This window comes from Aotus nancymaae, unplaced genomic scaffold (genome assembly GCF_030222135.1).
Source record: "Aotus nancymaae isolate 86718 unplaced genomic scaffold, 86718_ANA_hifiasm-v0.15.2.pri h1tg000011l, whole genome shotgun sequence".
NCBI lineage: Eukaryota > Metazoa > Chordata > Mammalia > Primates > Aotidae > Aotus > Aotus nancymaae.
The window spans coordinates 12,944,876-12,972,656 of NW_026988422.1; the positions used below are offsets into that span (position 1 = coordinate 12,944,876).

General features: G+C 36.9%; 1 protein-coding gene and 1 long non-coding RNA gene across 5 annotated transcripts in view; one reads left to right on the plus strand and one right to left on the minus strand.

The window, feature by feature from the left end:
- Window positions 1-19,941, plus strand: part of CD96 (CD96 molecule) — a 97,104-nt gene extending 77,163 nt beyond the window's left edge. Inside the window, exons 11-14 of one of the 2 annotated variants that reach the window (XM_012460943.2) lie at window positions 7,811-7,873; window positions 8,630-8,719; window positions 14,493-14,616; window positions 16,596-19,941. In XM_012460943.2, coding sequence (XP_012316366.2) covers window positions 7,811-7,873; window positions 8,630-8,719; window positions 14,493-14,616; window positions 16,596-16,704 — 386 coding nt within the window. In that variant the 3' untranslated portion in view covers window positions 16,705-19,941. Of the gene's footprint in view, window positions 1-7,807; window positions 7,874-8,629; window positions 8,720-14,492; window positions 14,617-16,595 lie in introns of both variants that reach the window. The other variant, XM_012460942.3, reaches the window with a different exon arrangement.
- LOC105723075 (uncharacterized) overlaps window positions 1-27,781 on the minus strand; it is a 304,135-nt gene that overhangs the window by 263,092 nt on the left and 13,262 nt on the right. For all 3 annotated transcript variants that reach the window (XR_001108739.3, XR_001108737.3, XR_001108736.3), the window contains exon 2: window positions 6,817-6,876. This is a non-coding gene — a long non-coding RNA (uncharacterized LOC105723075). The remainder of the gene's footprint in view (window positions 1-6,816; window positions 6,877-27,781) is intronic.

The following is a 27,781-nucleotide window of genomic DNA, read 5'->3' on the forward strand; positions in this document are numbered from 1 at the left end:
TATAACCAGCTAGCATCATGATTACAGGATCAAATCCACATATAACAATACTAATCTTAAATATAAATGGGCTAAATGTCCCAATTAAAAGACACAGAAAGGCAAGCTGGATAAAGGACCAAGACCCATCAGTATGCTGTCTTCAAGAGACCCATCTCACTTGCAAAGACACACAGGCTCAAAATAAAGGGATGGAGAAAAATCTACCAAACAAATGGAAAACAGTAGAAAGCAAAGGTTGCAATCTTAGTCTCTGACAAAACATACTTTAAACACAGATAAGAAAAGACAAAAAAAGAGCATTACATAATAGTAAATGGCTTAATTCATCAAGAAGATCTAACTAAACTAAATATATATGCAACCAATACAGGAGCACTCAGATGCATAAAGCAAGTTCTTAAAGAGACTTAAACTCTCACACAGTAATAGCAGGAGACTTTAACACCCCAGTGACAATATTAGGCAGATCATCAAGACAAAAATCAACAGAGACATTCAGGACTTGAACTCGGCTCTAGATCTAGTGGACCTTATAAATATCTACAGAACTCTCTATACCAGAACAACAGAATATATACATGCTTCTCATCACCTCATGGCACTTCCTCTAAAATTGATCACATAATCAGAAATAAAACACAACTCAGCAAATGCGAAAGAACTGAAATAATGATAAAGTCTCTCAGATCACAGCACAATCAAATGAGAATTCAAGATTAAGAAATTCACTCAAAACCATACAACTACATAAAAATCAAACAACCTGTTCCTGAATGACTTTTGGGTTAATAATGAAATTAAGGCAGAAATCAAGAAGTTCTTTGAAACTTATGAGAACAACAATACAACATACCAGAATCTCTAGGACACAGCTAAAGCAGTTCTAAGAAGAAACTGATAGCACTAAATGCTCACATCAAAAAGCTAGAAAGAGCTAAAGTTAAAAAATAACATTACAACTAAAAGAACTAGAGAACCAGCAGCAAACAAACCCCAAAGCTAGCAGAAGACAAGAAATAACCAAGATCAGAGCTGAAATGAAGATGGAGACACACACAGAAAAAACCTTTCAATAAGTCAGTCAATCTAGGAGCTAGTTCTCTGAAAAAGATCAACAAAATAGATTTACTACTAGCTAGACTAATGAAGAAAAGAGAGAAGAATCAAATAAACACTATCAGAAATTATAAAAGGAATATTACCACTGACCCCACAGAAATACACACAATCATTAGAGAATACTATAAACACCTCTCTGCAAATAAACTAAAAAATCTAGAAGAAATGGATAAATTCCTAGACATATACACCCTCCCAAGACAATCAGAAACTGAATTCCTGAATAGACCAATAACAAGTTCTGAAATTGAGGCAGTAAATAATAGCCTACCAACCAAAAAAGCTCAGGATTATACGGATTCACAGCTGAATTCTACCAGAGGAACAAAGAAGAACTGGTACTATTCCTACTGAAACCATTCTAAAAAACTGAAAAGAAAGAAACTCTTCCTAACTTGTTCCACGAAGCCAGCATCATCCTTATCCAAAAACTGGCAGAGATACAACAAAAAAAGAAAACTTCAGACCAATATCCTTGATAAACATCGATGCAAAAATCCTCAACAAAATACTAGCAAACCAAACCCAGCAGCACATAAAAAGCTTATCCATCATGATCAAGTTGGCTTCATTCTCAGGATGCAAGCCTGGTTCTACCTACACTAATAAATAAATGTAATTCATCACATAAACAGAACTAAAGACAGAAACCACATGATTATCTCAAAAAAAGCAGAAAAAACCTTGATTAAAATGTAACATCCCTTCATGTTAAAAACTCTCAATAAACTAAGAATTGAAGGAACATACCTCAAAATAATAAGAACCATATAGGACAAACCCACAGGCCAATATCATACTGAATGGGCAAAAGCTGGAAGCATTCCCCTTGAAAACTGCCACAAGACAAGGTGGTTCCAATACTATGTTGAATAGGAATGCCCTCTCTCAGCATTCCTATTCAACATAGTATTGGAAGCTCTGACCAGGGCAGTCAGGTAAGAGAAAGAAATAAAGTATATTCAAATAGGAATAAAGGAAGTCAAACTATCTTTCTTTGCAGATAACGTGATTCTATGTCTAGGAAATCTCATTGTCTCAGCCCGAAAGCTTCTTAAACTGATAAGCAACTTCAGAAAAGGTTCAGAATACAAAATGAATGTGCAAAAATTGCTAGCAATCCTATACATCAACAACAGGAAAGCCGAGAGCCAAATTACTAATGAACTCCCATTCACGATTGCCACAAAAAGAATAAAATACCTGGGAATACAGCTAACAAGGGAAGTGAAGAACCTCTACAAAGAGAACTACAAGCCTTCTCAAAGAAATCAGATATTACACAAATGGAAAAACATTCCATGCACATGGATAGGAAGACTCAGTATCATGAAAATGCCCATACCACACAAAGCAATTTATGGATTCAATGCTATTCCCATTAAACTACCATTGACATTCTTCACAGAATTGGAAAAAAAAAACTTTTAAAATTCATATGGAACCAAAAAAAGAGCCCCAATAGCCAAGGCAACCCTAAATAAAAAGAACAAAGGAGGCATCATGCTCCCTGACTTCAGACTATACTGCAGGGCTACAGTAACCAAAACAGCATTGTACTGGTACAAGAACAGACACATAGACAAATGGAACAGAATAGAGAATCCAGAAATAAGACCACACACCTACAACTATCTGATCTTCAACAAACCTTACAAAACAAGCAATGGGAAAAGGATTCCCTATTTAATAAATTTTGCTGGGAGAAATGGTTAGCCATATGCAGAAAATTGAAACTGGATCCCTTCCTTATACCATATTAAAAAATCAACTCAAGATGGATTAAAGACTTAAACGTAAAACCTAAAACTATAAAAACCCTAGAAGAAAACCTAGGCTATACCATTCAGGATATAGGACAAGCAAAGATTTCAAGATGAAGATGCCAAAGCTATTGCAACAAAAGCAAAAATTGACAGATGGGATCTATTAAACTAAAAAGCTTAGCACAGCAAAAGAAACTATCAACAGAGTAAACAGACAGCCCATAGAATGGGATAAAATTTTTGCCATCTATCCATCTGAAAAAGGTATAATAGCCAGCATCTATAAATAACTTAAACTAATTTACAAGCAAAATACATTTGCCCATTAAATAGTGGGCAAAGGACATCAACAGACAATTCTCAAAAGAAGACATACATGTGGTAGAAATATGAAAAAAAACTCAACATCACTGATCATTAGAGAAATGCATATCAAAACCACAATGAGATACCATCTCACACCAGTCAGAATGGCTATTACTAAAAAGTTAAAAAACAACAGATGCTAGTGAGCTTGTGGAGAAAAAGGAATGCTTTTACACTGTTGGCAGAAGTGTAAATTAGTTCAACCATTGTAGAAGACAGTGTGGTGATTCCTCAAAGACCTAGAGGCAGAAATATCATTCAACCCCTCAATCCCATTACTGAGTGTATAGCCAAAGGAATATAAATCACTCTATTCTTAAGACACATGCACGGGTATGTTCATTGCAGCACTATTCACAATAGCAAAGACGTGGAATCAACCTAAATGCCCATCAATAATCAACTGGATAAAGAAAAAGTAATACGTATACACCATGGAATACTATACAGTCATAAAAAGGAATGAGATCATGTCCTTTGCAGGGACATGGATGGAGTTCAAAGCTGTTATCTTCAGCAAACTAATGCAGGAACAAAATAACTAAACACCACATGTTCTCAAATTTTCTCCATATCAGCAGTGTTACTAACCATATGTTCACTGAGGTGGCACTTTTAGTTGCCTTTAAGAACTTTTCCTTTGCAATCACAACTTGGCTAATCATTTGACCCAGAAGGCCTAGCTTTGAGCCTACCTCAGCTTTTGACATACCTTCTTCAGTAAACTTAATTATTTCTAGCATTTGATTTAAAGTGAGAAATATGCTTCTCTTCCTTTCCTTTGAACTCTTAGAGGCTGTTTTAGGATTATTAATTGGCCTAATTTCAATATTGTTGTATCTCAGATAAAAAAATAAGAGGCCTAAAGACAGAAGGAGAGATGGGGAAACCACCAATAAGTGAAGCAGTCAGAGCACACACAGCATTTATCAATTAAGTTCTCAGTCTTCTATGGGTGCAGTTTATGGTGCTCTAAAACAATTTCAATGGTAATATCTAAGATCCCTGATCACAGATCACCATAATAGATATAACAATAATATGAAAGTTTGAAATACTTGAAGAATTACCAAAATGTGGCACGAAGACGTGAACTGAGCATATGCTGTTGGAAAAATGGCACCTATAGATTTGTTTGACAAAGGGTTGCCACAAACCTTAAATTTGTTAAAAAAAAAAAAAAAAAAAAAAAAAAAAAAGCAGCATCTGTGAAATGCAATGAAGTCAGGCCTGCACCAGTTTCTGGGGGCTTCCTGGTTTTCCCCATGGTTAAGGCACAAGCTCCACACTTGCAAAGCTTGTGTTATCTTTGTCAGCAAGAGCATGAGAGCTGCATTTGTGGACCAGGTGGACATGGCAAAAGTGGTCACAGAAGCTAGCACCAGTGTGTGCATCCTGGTGGCAGAGGTGGTGCTGGCCCAATACATATTCACCTTGAAAAGGAAAATGAGACAAAAAATCAAAATCATCAAGATTTCTGTGGACAGGCCTTGTATCTCTGGATATTGTTTACCACCTATACTGTTGTTTGAGGACAAAATCAAAAACGGAACTCAGAATGCCTTAGGAATATTAGATAGCTAAGAAATGACTCATCAAAAGTCTGTTGTGCATGTAAAAATGATGCAAGAATTCCAGAAAAGTTCCGTTTGCATCAAGAACCCTGCAAAGATAACAAATTATCTGTGGTTTTATTAAAGGAAGACGCCAAACTTCAGATAATAATGGACTTTGCTATGACACTAAGTAGATTTTCCTACAAAGGGAAAAGATGCCTAATGTGTTATAATATGATTGACAACTATAAACTTGTCACAGGAAAAACAACTAAAAGAAAAATATTTTATTATTGCAGTTAAACCTGTTACCTTTAAGAGAAGTACCCGTTTATGGTAGAATAGTATGCTATCCAACATAGTGTCTTTGTTGAACGAGCTTTCCCAAAAGCGAAATTTAAAGAAATTGTGGAAGAATCTGATGTTATGCTCAAGGAAGGATATAATAATTTACTTGAGAAGCTTCAATAACACAGTATCCATGTTCATATTTTCAGCAGATATTGGCGCTGTAGAGAAGTTTATCAGTCAAGCTGGTGTTTATCATTCAAATGTCAAAGTAATGTTCATTTGTGGATCTGTGAAAATGTGTACTCAAAGGATTTAAAGGAGAATTAACTCATGCAGTTAATGAACATGATGTTGCCTTGAAGTACACAGAACATTTCAGTCAATTAAAAGACAATAGCAACATAATTCTGCTGAGACTCCCAAGATTTTAAAAGGGCATACAGAATAGCCAAATTTTCACATTCTGAAAATTAGATCTCTAAATGATAGAGTGGAAAAGCAGTCAGGAAAGTATTGTTTCATCAAAAGATTAATCACTAGAAGTAGCCAACTCTGTCTTACAGAGGATTCAGTAAACAAGCATTCTTCAGGATGTTCCCTCCTGCGGGAGCAAGTGATACTAGAATTGTTCATCTCTTCATCTTGCTGAAAGACTATTTTTTATAATATAATTCTGGTCCTAAAAGTTTACCTTCATATATTTAAGTATTTCAGACATGTGGAATTCATCAACAGGAAACTCCATTTTCTTCACCTCTCTCACCATACTTCCCACTACATGTTGTTAACAGATTAAAACAAAAACAAAAAACCTCGAAGTAAAAAGTAGAAAAATAACTCCCTACTTTTCCAAAATGGCTTATGTCTTCTAATTTTATCAGGCATTATTTTTAGGAGTCTTTTAAAATTGGGAATGTTAGTAGAAGTCCAAAAAGAAGTTTTATGAAATTACAAAAAGAAAACTGCATACTTTTAAGTGTTGTAATGTTTGTAATTTGTAATCATGCTGATGGTATCACCATCTCCTAAAATTATGTTAAGTTATTTTGCATGGGGAAAATCAATATTGATCAGAAAAGCCTGGCTCTGCATACTTGGTGAAAATTATTAATGTCCACACATCACTAACCATTACAAAATGTTCTATATTGATTCACCGATAATAAACATGAAATGGAAAATATTTTTAAATACACATTTTTCTTAAATGGATCGCACTCATTCAGCCATTTAGAGTTTAGCATAAATCAATTTATCCCATTCCTTCTTGCAAACATATTTTGATGAGATACAAATAAAGGCATCAAGGTTAGAAAGTAAGAAATTAAAGAAGACACTATACCATATTGAGCAAAAAAACTACAAGGTTATTCAGAACGAACTGCCTTCTTTATAATTTTACCTAAATCTAGGCCTGGTCCCAGTTGTTTTTCAATTAGTTATTTTTCTTTGGAAATCAAATTCTGGCTAATGACATAATCATTAAAAAATGCTTAGTCCATCATCATCTATAGGCCTTGGTATTCTATCTAGACAAAAATTAATAAAGATCACATATGCAGGATCAGAGAATTATATTGAAAATAAGAACATCTCCCTGAACTCAGATTGCAAAAAAGTTGTGTATGAAACCACTCTTACTTCTGAGGTGACCCCATATGGAAATAGCTATGACAAACTGTCCTCTAATCAAGCCATAAAGAATGGACTCTCACCTCTTCTGGAGGGACTGATCACACACCTTTGTCAGCAGCTGCAACTCCTGTTGATGATACCTAAGAAGAAACAAAGAATAGAGAGGGCTAAGAACATGATTTGTTTTGGTTTGGTTTTGCTCATTTGATTTGGTCTTCACACACAAGAAAGCTTTCAATGGGAACAGCATGTATGCTAATATTTTAAATAAATGGATGTAATATCTTTGTACTGATTACAACCATGTACTACTATAGTTATTTTACTTTACATTACACTGCAGGCCTTTTATCAGATACAGATATGTGGTGCCTGCCAAGGAGTGAATCTTTCTTGCCAGAGATGGGGCAATAAACAAAATGAGTTGTTAGATCTATTTCAAAAGCCATATGTGCTGCCTAAGTTTGCTGCCATCCACTCAAGGGAAAGATTTGCTTCTAAATGCTTCAAAAGGACTCACTCAGCAGCTGACAAGGCCTGTGACCACAGGGGTCTGATAATTCACTGCCGACATGTTTCGTTTTCACAGTTCAGCAAGAATGTCAGCTGACCCACAAGCACAAAGTATTTTCTTCCCTTATGCATGTTCTAGCAAGGTCTTCAAAGCCCTACTGGTAGCTTTTCTTGACTAAAGGCCACCATAACACACCTGGACTTTCATTCTCTTCCACTTTTTTTTTTTTTTTTTTTTGGCTCATCTATGGAATGAGCATGACACACTCTCTGGCTAAAAGAATATCTCCTAGTGTTTTCTTTCCATATCTTTTCCTGCTTCTAAGTGGCCATAATTACAACTTTTCTTATTATAGACATCTGAACCACAAGAATCCCTTCAACTCCCACTTTGTTTGAGGACATTCTAGTGCATGCTACAGAACAGTTTAATGATTTTGCTCTAAGTATTCATTAATATCCTTTTTTATAATTATTAGATTCAATTAGCAGTCAAGAAGAGATAATAGAATAACTAGTCTTATATAGGTTAACTCTTCTGGTATCTTCTTCCTTTAGCAGTTTCACGGATACCCCATGAAACACACAGTTCATCTCCCTCAGGTGCAGGCTCAACACTTCATGGTGAGTAGTTGGGGAATATTCAGGGACATTGAAGGTAGTGGTCAGCTTTATTTGGTACAAGGTGTAAAAACAAGAACTCAGAGTCAGATAGATAAATAAAAATACATCTTGATGGTGAAAATTGCAATGAATGGAACCAAAATTTTTCCCAGACATTCAAAGAAGATATTCAGACACCAAGCCTTAGATTTTTATACATTTTATTTCAAAAAATCTGAATAGCATTTTTTTACCAGTTATATCTATGAAAATGCATTTCAATTTTTTTCATTGGAAAACAGAATAATTAGTCAACATGTATTTGTCTAGTCTAATGTTGGAAAGGAATTTTTATTAACCTTATCAAACACATTGGCATTGGGAGAAATCAGTATTTTGATCAGCGGAACCTCTCATACCAAAGAATAGGGATAGGGCCTCACCTTTCCATGCCCCCAACTCTGGCCTTTTTTTCTGTACCACTTAAATTTCTCAGAGATTCTTTAGCAGACATCATCTTGTTGTTTGAAAGTGTGGAGCTTCTTTTTTTTTTTTTCAACCAATAGGAAATTGTATTCCTTTGGTAATTGTTAGACAAATCTCAGCATCCCAGCTTTGCTGTAAATTGGTTCTTAATAAACTTTACACATAACATTTAAGGGATACTTAGACAATTTAAATCGAGCTCTTTCAAACAGCACATGATACCCAATCGTGATTTTATACTACTTGATCAAGTTGAGATGTCTTGCCCAGATATCCCCTTTATATTTCTAGACAAGGCCTTTACCAGCACAGCCAGAGCATTTTCAGAAGTCCCCACAACTGTCAATGGATCTATGAAAACTAATCACATCCATATCACTGGTAAGCCATTTGTCATATTTTGGGGATTTTTATGTTTTATTCACCAACAAATACTTACCAAGTATCTACCATTTGCCAGGTACTATGACAGTTGTTGGATTTACAGCAAAAACACTGGTTTTTTGAAGATTATAATCTATTAGAGATCATGTATCATAAATAAATAATCATACAATTAATTTATTTTAGATAAGTACTATGATAAGGTGTTGTCAAACAGGAAGTCCTGATTTTAATTGGATGATAGAAGAGGACTTTCTGAGGATATGATACTTAAATTAAAATCTGAGAAAAATAAATAAGAATTATTCAGGTGAAAAGTAGCAAAAAAAATATTTCAGGCCCATGAAAACATAGTCTGAGAAGGAAATCATTGGAACAAAGAGTACTCCTATAATTCAACTAATATAATTTTCTCTTGCAAAATGTAATCCCTTCTTTTATAACATAAGAGAGCAAAAGATTCAGTAAAGTTAGGACCTTCCTAATGAAGGTCATGATTCTAAGTTCACAGGCATAATCAACTTCAGGGGTGTTCATTTGATTAGTGAGCACTACACCTAGGTACTCAGTTCATTTTGTATCAAAGGTCATACAGTCTTCTGATCACTGGAGCATAATCTTGCACATATCATGGCAATACATCTGCAAACTGAAGCACTACCAAGATTTTAAGATACTGGTGCCTTAAACAGCTGTCTAGTTTAGAGAGGGGTCAAGAGTGGAGTTCTGCTTTTCCACTTCCATCGTGAAAGCAGTGGTCTCATATTCTACATTTGATTGGAAAAAAAATTGTAGGCATTGATGTAAGACCTCTTTAAAACCTTTTGTCTGGTAAAAGTGAGGGATCATTGCAGACGGGAGGCAGGACTAGCTTACAACTCTGGACAGAGCAGCATGTGGAGGCTTGCATTGTGAATTTCAGCTCCAGATCAACTACAAGAACAAGTCAGCAATCTTGAGAGGACCCACAGATCCTCTGAAAGAAGCAGACAGCTCCTGCAGCACCCAGGAGACACCCCAAATATTCTGAGAGGTAGATAGCCTCACACAAAGCCCATCTCACCCTTTGCCTGGAAACAGACTCGGAACTGTTGGCTAGGGGACGCGTTGGGAGTGAGACTGGCCCTTCGGTTTGCATGGGAGCTGGTTGAGGCCTGTGACTGCTCGCTTTCCCCCACTTTCCTGACAACCTGCATAATCAACAGAAGCAGCCATAATTCTCCTAGGTGACCTGGGAATCTCACTCCTACCCCGCATAGCAGCTGCATCAAGACCTGCCCAAGAAGAGTCAGCTCAGACATGCCTAGCCCGCCGTCACCTGATGATCCTTCCCTATCCAACCTGGTAGTGGAAGACAAAGGGCAAGTAATCTTGGAGTTCTAGGGCACCACCCACCACCAGTCCCTCTCCAGACTACTATAGCTGATCCTTTCTGGAGAGCTCCACCTCCTGGCAGGAGACCAACCAGAACAAAAACAAAGCATTAAACCACCAAAGGTAAGGACCCTCATGGAGTCCGTTGCACCCTCTGCCACTTCCACCAGAACAGACACCGATATCCACGGCTGAGAGACCCATAGATGGTTCACATCACAGGACTCTGTGCAGACAACCTCCAGTACCAGCCTGGAGCCAGGCAGACTCACTGGGTGGCTAGACCCAGAGGAGAGACAACAATCACTGCAGTTTGGCTCATAGGAAGCCACATCCATAGGAAAAGGGGTAGAGTCTACATCAAGGGAACACCCAGTGAGACAAAAGAATCTGAACAACAGCCTTCAGCCTTAAACCTTCCCTCTACAGAGCCTGCCCAAATTGGAAGAAAACAGAAAACCAACCCTGGTAATATGACAAAACCAAATTGGTAAAGAGGAAGTTAAACTGTCACTGTTTGCTGATGATACGTTCGACCAAGCAGAGAATCAAATCAAAAACTCAACCCCTTTTACAATAGCTGCAATAAAACAAAATTAAATACTTAGGAATATACCTAACAAAGGAGTTGAAAGAACTCTAAAAGGAAACTACAAAACACTGCTGAGAGAAATCATAAAGACACAAACAAATGGAAACACATCCCATGCTCATGGATGGGTAGAATTAATACTGTAAAAATGACCATACTGCCAAAAGCAATCTACAAACTCAACATAATCCCCATCAGAATACCACCATCATACTTTGAAAAATTAGAAAAAATCAATTCTAAAATTCATATGGAACAAAAAAAGAGCACACATAGCCAAAGCAAGACTAAGCAAAAAGAACAAATCTGGAGGCATCACATACCTGATTTCAAACTATACTATAAAGCCATAATTATCAAAACAGCATGATACTGGTATAAAAATGGGCACACAGACCAATGGAACAGAATAAAGAACCCAGAAATAAACCCAAATACTTACAGCCAACTGATTTTGAACAAAGCAAACAAAACATAAAGTGGGAAAAGCCAACATTTTTAATAAATGGTGATGGGGTAACTGGCTATGTTCTCACTGATATGTGGGAAGCAAAGACATGTAGGAGAATTAAACTGGATCCTCACTTTATACAAAAATCAACACAAGATGGATTAAGGACTTAAACCCAAGACCTGAAACTATAAAAATTCTAGAAGATAACACTGGAAAAATCCTTCTAGACATTGGTTAGGAAAGGATTTTATGACCAAGAACCCAAAGCAAATGCAATAAAAACAAAGATAAATAGCTGGGACCCAATTAAACTAAAGCACTTTTGCACAGCAAAAGGAACAGTCATCAAAGTAAACAGACAACCCACAGAGTGGGAGAAAACCTTCAAAATCTATACATCTGACAAAGGACTTATATCCAGAATCTGCAACTAACTTGAACAAATTAGTAAGAAAAAAACAACCCTATAAAAAAAAGTGAGCTAAGGACATGAATAAACCATTCTCAAAAGAAGATATACAAATGGTTAACAAACATATTTAAAAAAAAAAGTTCAACGTCACTAATGATCAGGGAAATGCAAATTAAAGCCACAATTCAATACCACCTTAATCCTGCAAGAATGGCCATAATCAAAAAATCAAAAAACAGTAGATGTTGGCATGGATGCAGTGAACAGGGAACACTTCTACACTGCTGGTGGGAATGTAAACTAGTACAGCCACTATGAAAAACAGTGTGGAGATTCCTTAAAGAACTAAAAGTAGAACTACTATTTGATCCAGCAATCCCACTACTGGGTATCTACCCAGAGGAAAAGAAGTCATTACTCAAAAAAGATACTTGCACATGCATGTTCATAGCAGCACAATTCACAATTGCAAAATCATGGAACCAACCAAATGTCTACCAATCAACGAGTGGATAAAGAAACTGTGGCATATATATATACACATATACATACACACTACAGAATACTACACGGCCATAAAAAGGAATGAATTAACAGCATATGCAGTGACCTAGGTGAGATTGGAGACTACCATTCTAAGTGACATAACTCAGGAATGAAAAACCAAACATCGCATGTTCTCACTGATATGTGGGGAAGGTAAGCTATGAGGATGCAAAGACATAAGAAGAACACAGTGAACTTTGGAACTTGGGGGGAAGAGTGGGGGGCGGTCAAGGGATGAAAGACTACAAATATAGTGCCGTGTATACTGCTTGGGTAATGGGTGCACCATATCTTACAAATCACCACTGAAGAACTTACTCATTTAACCAAATACTACCTGTACCCCAATAACATATGGAAAAAATAAAATAAAACCTTTTGTTCTTTCCTTTATCTAAAACTTTGGAGATAAAATATTATATCCCACCATATTACCAGGGTAGAGCTTAGTAAATTTTGACTTGTGTGAAACAGAACTTAGTCTAGCCCTGAGTTGACCAATTGTCTCTTTCACGATCATGCTACTCTAGTGGTTTGAATTATGTAAACTTTCTAGGCATCTGTATATACAATGTATCACATGATTATGTATTATAGGACTACATGGGTCTCCAGGGAACCCACAGTTTCTACTTTGATAGGGGTGAGAATCAGGAAGGCCTCGAATCCCTGAACATATATTGTATGAAAGGGAAAAATCTTCAACATTTCTAACCAATGCTAGCATGACATGTGGTTGCAGTCCATGCTACGTAAAACACAGAAAAGATGTGATAACTAATATGAAATCTAGGTCTTTGACCTGCATTTTTTTGAGATTTTGATATATGAAAAGCAGTGTAATAAAAACTGGGCAATGAAAGAAATTTAAATCCTTGTCTTCACTTACAAGCAGTTTACTACCTAGGAAAGAAAACCAATCCAGATAGCTTTTTGTCAAAATGATCTATGTAATCGAAATACCTAAAGATCTATCTATCATGTATAAGGAATTCCGCTGGGGTATCATTAGCAATAACAAAGTCTGGAAACAATTTAACCATCTAACGTTATGAGATAAATTAAATAACCTGGTATATCCATTGAATTATCCAGTCACTTAATAGAATGAGGTAAATATGCACTGCTATGGAAAGTATTCCAAGAATGTTTTTTAAGAAAAAGAGACCAGGTGTATGTCTTTTGGCCTCTTTTTCTTAAAAACATGTAAAATGTAAAATGTTAAAAATTTCAAATGTCAAAAAAGGTAAAACGGTTTCTATATTCTTAGAATACTTAAAATGCTCAAAATCACTAATCACTAGAGAAATGCAAGTTAAAACCACAATGAGATACCATCTCACACCAGTCAGAATGGCTATTAATAAAAAGTAAAAAAAAAAAAAAAACTGATGCAGGTGAGGTTGTGGAGAAAAGGGAATGTTTACACACTGCCGGTGGGAATGTAAATTAGTTCAGCCATTGTGGAAAGCAGTTTGGCTATTTCTCAAAGAACTTAAAACAAAATTACTATTTGAACTGGCAATCTCATTACATTGGATATATACCCAAAGGAATATAAATTGTTCTACCATAAAGACACATGGACATGTATGTTCATCACAGCATTATCTACAATAGTAAAGACATGGAACTAACATGAATGCCCATCCACAGTCACTGGCTAAAGAAAACGTGGTACATATAGCATGAAGTACTATGAAGCCATAACAAAGAATGAGATCATATTCTTTGCAGCAATGTGGATGGAACTGGAGACTATGACTCTAAGCAAACTAACACAGGAATAGAAAACTAACTACTGCATGTTCTCACTTATACATGAGAGCTAAACGTTGAGTACGTATGGATACAAAGAAGATAACAACAAACACTGAGGCCTACTTGAGGGTGAAAGTTGAGAATAGGGTAAGGATTTAAAAAACTACCTATCAGGTACTATGTCGATTACCTGGGTGACAAAACAATCTGCACACCAAATCCCTACAACACGCAATTTAACTATATAACAAACTTGCACATGTACCTCTGAACCTAAAATAGTGAAAAACAATAAAAAAGAAAAAGCAGCCATGGACAGTATAGTGTGTATAATATGGCCCCAATTGTTAAAAAAAAAGGGGGGGTTATATATTCATGGTATATATGTATGCTTATATATATATCCACAGAAAATTTCTGGTAGGATACATAATTAACTTTTAAGAGTTATCACCTTGTGTAAGTAACAAGGGATAGACATGCCCACCCCTAGAGTATGATCATGGCCAGTGAGCATCCCCATGGCTCTTCAATAAATTATGTTTCACATAGGAGAAATAGTTTAACTAATCCTGTTTTCCAAATGCCAAGCTTTGGGATTAAAGTTTATTTTTCTTTATGTCCTTTTCAGGTATTGTGGTCAATAAGCCCAAAGATGGAATGTCCTGGCCAGTGATTATAGCAGCTTTACTCTTTTGCTGCATGGTATTGTTTGGCCTTGGAGTGAGAAAATGGTGTCAATATCAAAAAGAAATGTGAGTATAATACTAAGATATGTAGGAACTGATAAATTTTCATTATAAAATATTCATCAGTACAATACATCATTACTCTGACAGTCCTCTCATATTTTAATGAGTAAATAAGGCTCACAGAAGCTCAGAGAGATTATATAGTTCTCCCAGCATCTGCACAGTTGGGATTAAATATCCAACTCCCAGCACAGTATTCCTCTCTGCATTGGCCTAGTCAGACGATAGCGCTCATCAGATAGAGCAAGTCCATGGGCATGAAATGAGAACTGAGCCTCACCTCCCCTCAAAACTAAAACTAATTTTTCTTTTAATCTTCATTATTTTTTTCTTTTCATGCATCTCTGAACTGTATGGGCTTAGCTGGCCCTAGATGCTCAAGTGTGAAATTGAGTAAGAAAGGTAATTTTAAGAGGTTTCCAGCTGTTTTTTTGTTATTTATTTTTTTTTTTTTTAACTAGAATGGGCTTCTACTGCCGTTTTCCTTTTTTCCCCAAGAAGAAAAGAAAGTAAGCATTGGGTTACCCCTTTTTTGTCTTATTGAAATATTTTCCAAAACCCCTCTCCAATCAAAAGCCTGAAATGGTACATAAGGTTAAGTGTCATTTTTCTGACTTGCTATTTTCAGTCAATCTGGATTGGGCCATAATTGGAAGAGACCTTAGTACCCAGAGCTGATCTTGCACTTGTCTTACTACTGCTCTAAGATAACATTAACCATCGTGCTATATGCTCTTCTACCTTTTCCAGAGTATCCTTGCAGACTCTATAACCACATACAGGGAGTGGTGAATAAAACACTAAATCAGTCGTTAGAAATTCTGAATTCTTTTCCAAGGACTACAATTTGGCCACCACGTGACCTTGAGAAACTCATAATTCCTGCAAAAAACAAAAGTGCAATTTTCATAGAATTGTATCCACTTAATAATATATATGAAGTCTCCATTAAAGTATCTGAAAATTGGGTAATAGGGATTAGAGAGCTTTTTATTAAATGAACAAATGAAATCTGAAAATTTGAATTGATTTTTTAAATTGTTCTGTATTCAAATGTTTGTGTTATACAGAGATGAGAATCAATCTCTCCCTCCTCACCCCACCTCCACTGCCCACTCTTTATCTCTCTTAAGATACTATGGATTGCCAAGGCATAGAGGTGTTTGAGTGATGGACATAAAGACGGTCAGGGATATATTTCTGTTTCCTGATACTAAGATAGCTAGAGCATTTATATAGCTAAATTCCACACTAATCTAGCTCTTTAATGCATTTCAGAAAAAAAAAAAAGATGACTTGTACTAACATAAAACAGTGCTTTGTACAAAGATGACTTTAAGAATGTTCACTGATTCAAACAAAAGGGATTTAGGCATTATCTTACCCAGTACTCAGGGATTGAGAAGAGCTTTACTTCCCATCTCTATCATATGCCCATAGTACATAGTGAGTGTCTGGATGAAGGACAGGGCTAGGGTTAGCAAAGAGGCTATTTGAAAAGCTTCATTCTTAAGTCCTAGAATTTTAAGATTTAGTCTCTGAAGGAATATTTTAATCCACATAAGAGAAATATTTTCTCTATCAGGAGACAGTTGTCATGGAGAGTATCAGCTCTGGTGAAAAGACTTGAATTGCTGATCTGGTTCTCTTGAGCAAGTTGTTTAAAACCTCTGAGGCTCAGTTTTGTCTGTAGAATGGTGACAATAACACTCAATTTCTGCATACAACGTATGTTATGATAAAAATGCTTTACAGACTACAAAATTATAAATATTAATTAATGGTATGATCATGACATTCAAATGGTTAATAGGCCTAACAAGCACAGGGCTGTGCCAACAAAAATGCTGAAAGAACTGGGAGTGTATATCTCTTTCTCATCAATCTGTGTTATCCTTTAAAAAAAACAATGCATGTCGATGTGTCTGTGCATAAGACTCCCGCACATTCTTAGCATTGAAAGACCACTGTTTTGTTCCTAGCATGGAAAGACCTCCCCCTTTCAAGCCACCGCCACCTCCCATCAAGTACACTTGCATTCAAGAGCCCAACGAAAGTGATCTGCCTTGTCATGAGATGGAGACCCTCTAGTCTCGTGAGACTTTGCCCCACAGCAGAACTCTGCTGGAATCCTATTGAGAAGGTAGACATTGTGCTTTATTAATACAGTCACTCTTCAGCCACCCCTCTGCTGCAGCTGAAATGAAAGTCAGAAGTGAGTGATCTGTTTCCCTAGCAACTCACCCTCTTTCATCTCCAAATGCCTGAAACTTAACTAAGAGTGAAAGGATATGCCATGCTCACACTCAATGCAATTTGTAGAGGTTTTCTTGCTTATGTAAGAAGTGTACAATAGTCTGCCATCATTTAAAAAAATACAGTATTTTTATTTAAATTCTCTGATGAAGGACAACAATGGTTTCAAGTGCACACCCATGCCTGATCCTCTTATTTGAACATCTATTAACATTGTAAGCTATTTGCCAAAATCCTGGGGATTTGTTGCATTCCCTAAGATAATTATAAGAAAAAGTCAATGTAAAAGTTCTAACAAGACTGCCAAGTAATGGAGAAGTATGGTTAGTCTTCATATTGAAATTCTGTTGTTTATTTTCCTGTAAGGAAAACCAGGAAAAGAACCACAAGAACTACATTTTCAGTCCTCCTTCACTGTCTTCCTACCATGTTCAGCCCAGACTCCTGCCACATGGACCAGGATGAAGGGGGATCAAAGAGATAACTAGCCAACAACCAAGTAGGCTGGAAGATAGAAAACTTCACCAGCCTCTAAAATTATATGAGCCAAGAGTGGTTTCATTTGAGTGCCTTTTGTGCATGTCCATCAAACTGGTACCAAACTGTTTTGTAAGTAAACAGGCAGCCTAAGCCCAACCCTACTCATCTAATTCTTGTTATTCTCTTTTTCATCTGGGGATTTTCCTGTTCATCTAACCTGCCTGTTTTAATCTGTTTTGAAAACGATAAAGAGCCTCAAATCAGACCAGCACTGATTAATTAACCTTGCTCCTACCAATCTTTTACAAAATAGTTGAAGCAGAATGTATAGGGTGTCAGAGAAGAAACCTAGTCAGCCAGACATGCTCTGTATTTGGCAATAGTTTGTGAGTGAATAAATTACCAATCTTCCTTGTCTCTTGAAACTTTCCCACACTCTCTGCTCCAGGAGGGAAAAACAGATGTTGTTGACAGATACAGTGATAGGCAAATTCTGCATGGACTTTAATCCCAAAAGGAAACTTTAGTTCATTTGCGGTATACTTATCCCTGACTGCACATGAGAATATCTTGTGCAGAGTTATTTGGAGAGTATGTCTTTTTCTTAAATACCATGGCTGTCACACTCCAGTTCAGTTAAATCAGAATGTCTGAGGAGTGAGGCACAGGCATCAGCACTCTCAGATGATTCACATGTTCAGCCAAAGTTGTGAACCACAGAGCCAGTGGAAGTTCTTTCTCATTCATAAGAATCTGAGGTAGGTGCTTAACTTGTGGTGGCCAGCCTCTAAGATGAGCCCCAGTGTTCTTGCCTCCTAGTATTCACATCCTTAAATAGTCCCTTCCAACACTGAATACAGACGATTCATGTAACCTGGGGCCAGGATTAAGGTGAGGCAATCAATGTACCTGGGAAAAAAATGTAAGGAGGTATTCACACTCGGGGTCACGCAGTTGCACAATGTTGAGATTGAGTACCAGTCTCATCCTTGGTATAGCCAAAAAAGCTTAGAACTGACCAAGGCTGGGTCATAAAATATACTGTGGCTTCCACTTTGATCTCTCTTTGACCAATGACACTGGGCAAAGCCTATTCCATGCCATGAAGATACCCAGGCAGCCCTACTGAGAAATCCACCTGTCAAGGAACTGAGGTATTTTGCCAAGCATTAACTTGCCAGCCATGTAAGGGAGCCATCTTGGAAGCAGATCCTCCAGCCACCAGTCAAATCTTCAGATAACTGCAACTTCAGTTGACCTTTTGACCAAGACCTCAAGAGAGCCAAAACTACCCAGCTAAGTCTCTTCTAAATTTCTGAACCTTTAACATATGAGATAATAAGTGTTTAACACCATTAAGTTTGAGTATAATTTGTTACATAGCAATAGATAACTATACATCTCAATAACTAAAAAAAATAAACTGCTACCTGCCTTAATTAATTCCTTATTAGTTCTCAAGAAACAAATTCTAACTTTATATGTATGGCTGTTGCTTCATATGTATAGTTATTTGTATTTAATATGACTTAATCATCAGTAATTTGTGTACAAAGCATTGTGGCTTTATTTTACCGTTTTATTAGGATATATGAATACAAGTAGAAAGTAGGGGTAGAAAGTGGGGGTAGAAAGTGGCAGGGTTGGAGGTATTTAGATCATTTCAGTAAAGGGAGAGACAGTTTTACAGTAAAACATAAATCCATGTAATTTATCAATTTATCACATGACAGGTGTCTGTGTTTTTATATTAGCTCTTCTTTGAAGTACACTCTGTTAGTCTCATAATTAAGTTCTGATCATCATTTGCATATTCATTACAACTTGAATAGAGTGAGCAGTTCCTTATCCATGGAGGGGTCCTCAGTGAGTAGTTCAGAGGAACTTTTCACAAACCTGCAAATTAGAGGGGCCCCAGATGCCTTTTAGGTAGTACTGTGAGCTTGACATCCCTTATTTGACTAACATGGCAGTTTCATTTGAGTCTTAAATTGTGTAAAAGTAAATTCATAGAGTCTGTCTCAACCAGCAACTCCTGTCTCTAGAAGTGAATTCAGCTCTGTCTCATAGGAGAAATAGCAATACTAGACTCTAATCCCTAAGGTTTAATTTTCACTGAGAAAAAGCCACATGTAAGTATGTTTGCTGCTTATTTCCAAAACACTGTGTGTTAGTTAATGTTGTTATTTAGATATTCATTTCCTTACCCACCTGCACCAGGAGCACACCTCAGATTGACTACATGATTTGTTTTGCAATGGGGTATCATGGGCATGACTAACCCAAGGTTTAAAAACTACTTCTACGATTGGATTCACTCTCTTCTTTTCTACCATCACCATGAGAAGATCATTTTCAAACTAGCCTACTAGTGCCAAGAAGAAGAAGAAAGCCTCGTGGAGCAGAACCCCTCAAGGCTGGCCCAGTCTAGATCAGCAAAACCCACAGCCTACCTCAACAGGCACATAAGTTAAATATTGTTTCATGCCACTGAAATTGTGTGATTATTACATAATATTGCAGCAATAGTTAACCTACACATATAGATCCAGAGGTAGGCATATTTTAGCTCATATGTAAGTGCCTAATGCATGCTTTAGTTTAAAAAAAGAGTATTTTCAATTTTCTTTGGTTCAGCATGAGTTTTGTTTTAACTAAAGAAGATGTGGTTGATTTCGCCAAATTAACTTAGCATTTATAGGTCTTTAAAATCATAGAACATTTGACCAGGATGGGTATTAGAGGTTATTTTACAAATAATGAGTTAAGGGTTCTATGAAATTGACTTGCCCAAGGTCACACAACTGGAAATGATAAAGCCAAAATGATGACTCAGTTCTCTGATTTGTAGCCTAGTGTATAATCAATCTTTAATTTCTTTGGTATCTTCTTTTACTATAGACAAGAGCTGCTTTGTGTGCTTTTAAGTAAATATTGGTGAGTTTTTTTATTTGTTTGTTTGTTTGAGACTGAGTCTCTCTCTGTCGCCAGGCTGGAGTACAGTAGCGCAATCTCGACTCACTGCAACCTCTGCCTCCCGTGTTCAAGCGATTCTTCTACCTCAGCCTCCCAAATAGCTGGGATTACAGGCACATGCCACCATGCCTAGCTTATTTTTGTATTTTTAGTAGAGATGGGGTTTCACCACGTTGGCCAGGATGGTCTTGATCTTCTGACCTCGTCATCCACTTGCCTCAGCCTCCAAAAGTGCTAAGATTACAGGCGTGAGCCACATGCTTGGTCATAAATATTGTTTTTTTATGCCTTGGTAGTATATGCTAAAAAACTGTAACAGAAAACAAAGAAAAGTAGAAATAATTGACCCTGGGAGGTGAGATGCTTTAGAAAGTGTCAAAGAAAATGAGGAAATGAAAAGAGATAGGAGAGTAATCAAGATCAGAAGTTGAAAAGAAAGTTTAGAGTAACTAAGGCCAGAGATAATAAAAAATATCTCAGAGGCTCTGAACAGGGGAAGAGGTTCTTGAAGGCAGCCCTCTTGGCATCCGGACTTAGGAGGGTGGCTTTGAACCTGAAGGTTGAATCTTCAGAAATACAAAAAGTTTGTTCTCTCTGAGACGGGGACTAAAGTGCATAGCCTAACTGACTTTTTGACAACAGCAGTCATGGCTGTGTCAACCAGCTAAAGGATGGTGTCCATATTAATGGCAGAAATACATGGTGAGAATCATGGAATCAAAGCAGTTTATTTCCTAGTTCCTGCAAAGGTGCCTCCTTCTCAGATTTCCTAGATTACTAACAAAGGCATCATGCTGCAGCCAGGAAGGCATGACCAGAAAGCAGAACACTATGTCCTTAAGCTAGGTCAGGGCCAGGGAATACTTTTGGAATTATTCTTTTTTTTTTTTAAGCCAGTCTAATTTAGCAGTGGGGGGTTATATACCAACTTTAGTGACACTAATGTTAATAAGTTCTGATAAACCACTACCATCGGACAAGCCTGGAATTATTCTTAAAGCTGGAATAGGGTATCTGTGATGGGTCTTGATATTATGTGGGTCAAATAACAGAAATGGGAACAGTAGAATCTAAATTTTTGTCCTCAGACAGCATCTTCATAGCCTCCAGTCTCTGTTACAGTTTTTCCTGTTCTGCTCACTCAGATTCCTCATATTTGTTCAAAGGCTCTGTGGCACTGTGATTGTGGGGAGGGACACTGGGTGGAATAATGGGGAAGAGCAACAAACTCAATATCACAACATAAAGAAGACAGCATGGGGCCATTTCCAGCTACCCTCGGTAAGTGCCAGAAATATATGCACATTTGCCCTGAGTTTTGTCAGACTATTTCCCATTTACTGTCCAAAGAAGACCTACCACCAAATAAAATTGACTACAGCATTATGCTATTCTACTGTCACCAGAAAATACTTAAAATTGCCAAGAAGGTATGCTGGAGGGTATAGAACAACAGTTACATGAATCCTTCAGCGAAGTTTGATAGTGGTCCTGATACCCTGAGAGCCATGTGTAAGAGTTAACCTCTCTATTCTGCATTTTCTCTCTTCAAAACATAAGTATCTGTTAATGCTGAATGGGAAGATGAACAGGGATCTGAGAATTCCATCTCTGGTAGAATCATTTTTGCATCACTGGTTTGAGATAAGCCTAATTCCACTCTTACAGATAATTGGGTTGCATTGGATTTTTCTTATACATAAAGTCATTGCACTGATTCAAAGGGACATGCTTTGATGACTAACAGATCAGAAATCTAACACAACTATAAATAAGAATTGATTTTAATTTTGTGGCTAGTTACTAGAAAAGTATGAAAAGCACTGTTGGTGAATATCTCTTTTGGATGGTCAGTTTAGGGTTTGTAGATTCCACACTCATGAAGTTAATGTAAAATACAAGAACTACTTACTGCCTTCAGTGAATGTAAAATTTAATGGAAGAGTCAGACATTTAAACAAATAAATACAGTACAGTGTGATACATATAAAAATTAAATTATGCACAAAGAAGAGAAAATAATAAAGGAGAAACTATGATTTCAGGGATAACATGTGAGAAATATTTTTAAAGGCTTCAGAAAGGAGGCTGTCAATAGAGTCAAGGCCACTGCAGTAGAGACCCTGATATCTGAGACCTAGTGATGGGAATTGAAAACATTACCTAAGGGTTATACCAAGAATGCAAGAAACATTTGATGATAGAAAATTGCTTAATATAATTTACCATATAAATAGAACTAAGAAGAAAAAAGATAAGAATAATCTCCACAGATGTTTAAAAAAATCTTTGGCAAAATTCAACACCCATTCTTACTAAAAACTCTTGAGAAAAAGGGATATTTTCTTAACTAAATGTATACATAACATGTGTGTGCATATCTATCTATAGTTATATTTGTAGATACATATATGTACAGTTATAGTCTATAAATACTATATATAGTTATATATGCATATGCATATATATACTATATAGTCACATATATGTAACTACAATTGTACAAATATGTATGTAATGAAAGAAAAGATGAGTAAATTTAGCTACTTAAAAATAAAAACAATATGCATGAGAAAGAAAGCAAAGTCAAAAGGCAAATAATAAAGCAAGTGAAAATATTTACAACATATATCACAGATGATAGATCAATACATATACCTTTATCAATATACCTAATTGATAAAGAACTTACAAATATTGAGAATGAAAAACTGAAAAATCCTATGGAAAAATGGGCTAAAGCCACGAACAAATAATTCACACAAAAAAATTAAAATGACTCTTAATCACTTGAAAAACATGAAATTTATACACAATAAATGCAAATTTAACAATATATTCAGATATCAGTTCTTCTCCATTTAATTGTCATGAATTTCAAGTTTGACAATATTCTCTGTTATCAAGGCTTTGGGGAAACATGTACACTCACATAGTGCTGAAGGGAGTGCAAACTAGTGCCACCACTATTGAGAATAATATGATGATATCTAACAAAACTACATATTAATTTATTCCTTGGCATTATAATTCATCTTCAGGAATTCACCTTGAAGCTCAGCCTCCATCAATATAAAAATATATATGCACAAGGTTATTTTGGCATCATTATTTGTATTTGCAAAGTATTAGAAATTATCTAAAAGTCCAAATATAGGAGATTGGTTGAGTAAACTGTGGTAAATACACTAAATAGAGTTCATGTGTAGTTGTAAAAATAAGAAAAAAGAAAATTTATATCAACTGATATGGAGTGATTTCCAGGTATATTATTAAGTGAAAAAGGTGAAGTACCAAAAGCATGTAATATGCTACCTTTGTGTAAGAAAGAAGGAAAAAAAATTTTGTGAAGTATTTATATGCCTATTTTTACAAAAAGAAACAGGAGAGATAAATCAAGAAATGGTGGAGCTGAGGGCTAAAGAAGGAACAGAGTGGGAGGGGTATAGGGAAAAGTGACATTTCCTGTACATACCTTTCTGTATAATTTTGTCTGAAAAAAAGAATATTAGTATTCTACATATTAAAATAATAAAATTAAATAAACAAGAACAGGAAAAAATAAACTGAAAGCAAACCATTTGTACTTTAAATAAATACCATAAGCACACTGAAAGAGAAAAAAGAAAAAAAAAACTAATCCAAGTAGCTAGGAACACAAAATTTGACTGTATACCCTAGTCTTGTGTAGGGTAGGGTGGGGGTGGTGGGAAGCGGGTGAGAATTGTAAGCAAATATAGAAGGCTTTGTAGTAAGATTGGCTTTTTTATTGTAATGATATGAGCAAAGCAATTTTGAAACTTTTTTATGTATTATAAGATTACACATTTGATACATTTATGTAATCTTATAATACATAAAAAATGTTGTCATTGGGTGTCCCCAGGTTCTCATTGAGGGAAAAGGAACATATAAATATGGAATAAGGAAAGACTGGAAAGAACCCTGTGTATATGCAGGGATGGATTCAAATTGGCAGTATCAATGCAAACTTGTGATTTCCACAATATGTGTGTGTATGTGTGTGTATATGCATGTGTATGCACATGAAGGATAGTGTCCTTCCCAAGTATCACATCTGGAGACCCATGATGTCCACCTGTCTTTCACTGGTAATCTTAATCACATCTGTGTGTAAACATGCTTGAGCATGCATGTGTGTGTTGCATTGCAAATATGTATATGTGCCTATATTTCCTAGATGTGTCTTTTGAAAGGACTAAGAAGCAAAGATATCCCAGTAGCAATGAGCATACCTAGCATCCACATCTTGGTTGCTAAAAGGAACTGAAATCAGAGAAATGTCTAAGGACAAAGCAGACATAAGTGAACTTGGAATACTTCATTACGTCAGAAAATAAGAACATAGTCGTATGTTCGTATAGTTCGTAGGTTCAACATAGGGCTGGAAGTCCTAGCCAGAGCAATCAGGCAAGAGAAAGAAAGAAAAGACATCTCAATAGGAAAAGAAGAAATTTAACTATCTCTCTTCACTTACAGTGCAATTCTATATCTAGAAAAATCCTAAAGACTCTGCCAGAAGGCTCCTACAACTCATAAACAACTTTAGTATAATTGCAGAACACAAAATCAATGTACAAATCAGCAGCATTACTATGCACCAACAACATCCAGGCTGAGAGTGAAATTAACAACATAATCCCACTTACAATAGAAGAAAAAGAACTACCTAGGAATACTGCTTAACCAAAGAAGTAAACAGTCTCATCAAGGAAAACTACAAAACACTGCTGAAAAAAATCAGAGATGACACAAATAAACGGAAAAACATGCCATGCTCATAGATTGGAAAAATCAATACTGTAAAAATGGCCATACTGGTCAGAGAAATTTGCATTATTCAATGCTATTTCTATCAAACTACCAAAGTTATTCACAGAATTAGAAAAAAGCTATTCTACCATTTATATGGAAGCAAAAACAGGCCTGAATATCCAAAGCAATCCTAAACAAAAAGAACTGGAGGCATCAAAAAGCTGGAGCCATCACACTACCCAACTTCAAACTATACCATAAAGCAAAGCAACTTGGTTCTGGTATAAAAACAGACATATAGACCAATGAAACAGAATAGAAAACTCAGAAATAAACACACAAATGTACAACTATCTGATCTTCAACGAGGCTGATACAAACAAGCAACTGGGAAAGAAGTCCTACATCAATAAATTATGCTGGGATAACTGGCTAGCTATATGCACAAGATTGAAGATGGATCCCTATCTTTCACCATATAGAAAAATTAACTCAAAATAGATCAAAGATTTAAATGTACTTTAAACTATACAAATCCTAGAAGAAAATCCAGGAAATACTATTGACAACACTGGCCTTTCTACTAGTCCATTCTCACACTGCTGTAGAGACATACCTGAAGCTGGGTAATTTATGGAGAAAAGAGGTTTAATTGACTTAGATTTCCAAAGGCTTTATGGAGGAATGGCTAGGGAAGCCTCAGGAAACTTAACAATCATGGCAGAAGGGTGAAGGGGAAGTAAGCATATCTTCACATGGCAGCAGGAGAGAGAGCCTAAAGGGAAAGTTCTACACACTTTTAAACAACAAGATCTCATGAGAACTCAATCACTGTCCTGGGAACAGCATGGGGGATATCCACTTCCATGAGCCAGTCACCTCCTACCAAGCCCGTCTCCCAACATTGGGAATTATAATTCAATGTGTGATTTAGATGGGGTCACAGAGCCAAACCATATCATTCCACCCTGGCCCTTGCCAAATATCACATCCTTCTCACATTTCCAAATACAATCATGCCTTCCCAATAGTCCCCAAAAGGTTTAACTCATTTCAACATTAACTCAAAGTCCAAGTCCGAAGTCTCATCTGAGACAAGGCATGTCCCTTCTGCCTATGAGCCTGTAAAATAAAAAACAGGTTAGTTACTTTCAACATACAATCAAAGTACAGGTATTGGGTAAATGCCCCCATTCCAAAAGGAAGAAATTGGCCAAAACAAAGGGGCAACAGGCCCCATGCAAGTCTGAAACCCAGCAGGGCCATCATTAAACCTTAAACCTCCAAAATAATCTCCTTTATGTCTCACATCCAGGTCACAATGATGCAAAGGGTGGGCTCCCAAACCTTGGAAAGCTCCACCTCTGTGGTTCTGCAGGGCACAGTCCTTTTGACTGCTTTCACAAGCTGTCACTGAGTGCCTGCAGTTTTTATAGGTGCATGGTGCCGTCTGACAGTGGATCTACCATTCTGGGTGGATCTACTATTCTGGGGTCTGAAGGACAGTAGCCCTCTTCTCATAGCCCCACTAGGCAGTGCCCCAGTGGGGACTCTGTGTGGGGGCTCCGAGCTCATATTTTCCCTTTGTCTTACCCTAGTAGAGGATCTCCATGAGGGCTCTGCCCGTGCAGCAGACTTCTACCTGGACATCCAGACATTTTCATACATCCTTTGAAATCTAGGCAGAGGTTCTCAAACCTTAACTCTTGCCTTCTATGCACCCACAGGTCCAACACCACATGGAAGCTTCCAAGGCTTGATGCTTGCACCCTCTGAAGCAACAGCCTGAGCTGTACCTTAGCCCCTTTTAGACACAGCTGGAAGCTAGAGTGGCTGGGATGCAGGGCACCATGTCCCATGGCTGCACAGAGCAGTGAAGCCCTGGGCCTGGCACAGGAAACAATTTTTCCCTCCTATTCCTCCAGGCCTGTGATGGGAGGGGCTGCCTCGAAGGTCTCTGAAATGCCTCGGAGGCATTATCCGCATTGTCTTGGCTATTAACATTCAGCTCTTCCTTACTTATCCAAACTTATGCAGCAGGCTTGAATGTACCCCCAACCCTAGAAAATGGATTTTTCTTTTCTACCACATGGTTGGGCTACAAATTTTCCAACCTTTTATTCTCTGTTTCCCTTTTAAATATAAGTTCTAATTTCAGGTTATTTCTTTGTTTATACAAATGAGGCTTTTTAAAGCAGCCAAGTTGCCTGCTTTGCACTTAGAAATTTCTTCTGCCAGATACTCTAAATCATCTTTCTTAAGTTCAAAGTTCCATCGTTTTCAATAGCAGGAGCAAAATGCCACCAGTGTCTTTGCTAAAGCATAGCAAAAGTTACCTTTATTCTAATTCCCAATGAGTTCCACATCTCCATCCGAAACCACCACAGCCTGGGCTCCACTATCCCTATTACTATCCACATTTTGGTCACAACCATTCAACAAATCTCTAGGAAGTTCCAAACTTTCTCTCATCGTCCTGCCTTCTTCTGATCCTTCCAAACTGTTCCAGCTTCCACACATTACCCAGTTTCAACATTGCTTCCATATTTTCAGGCATATTTATAGCAATGCCTCACTTCTCTGGTACCAATTTTCTTTATGAGTCCATGCTTTCACTGCTATGGAGACATACTTGAGACTGGGTAATTTACAGAGAAAAGAGGTTTAACTGACTCACAGT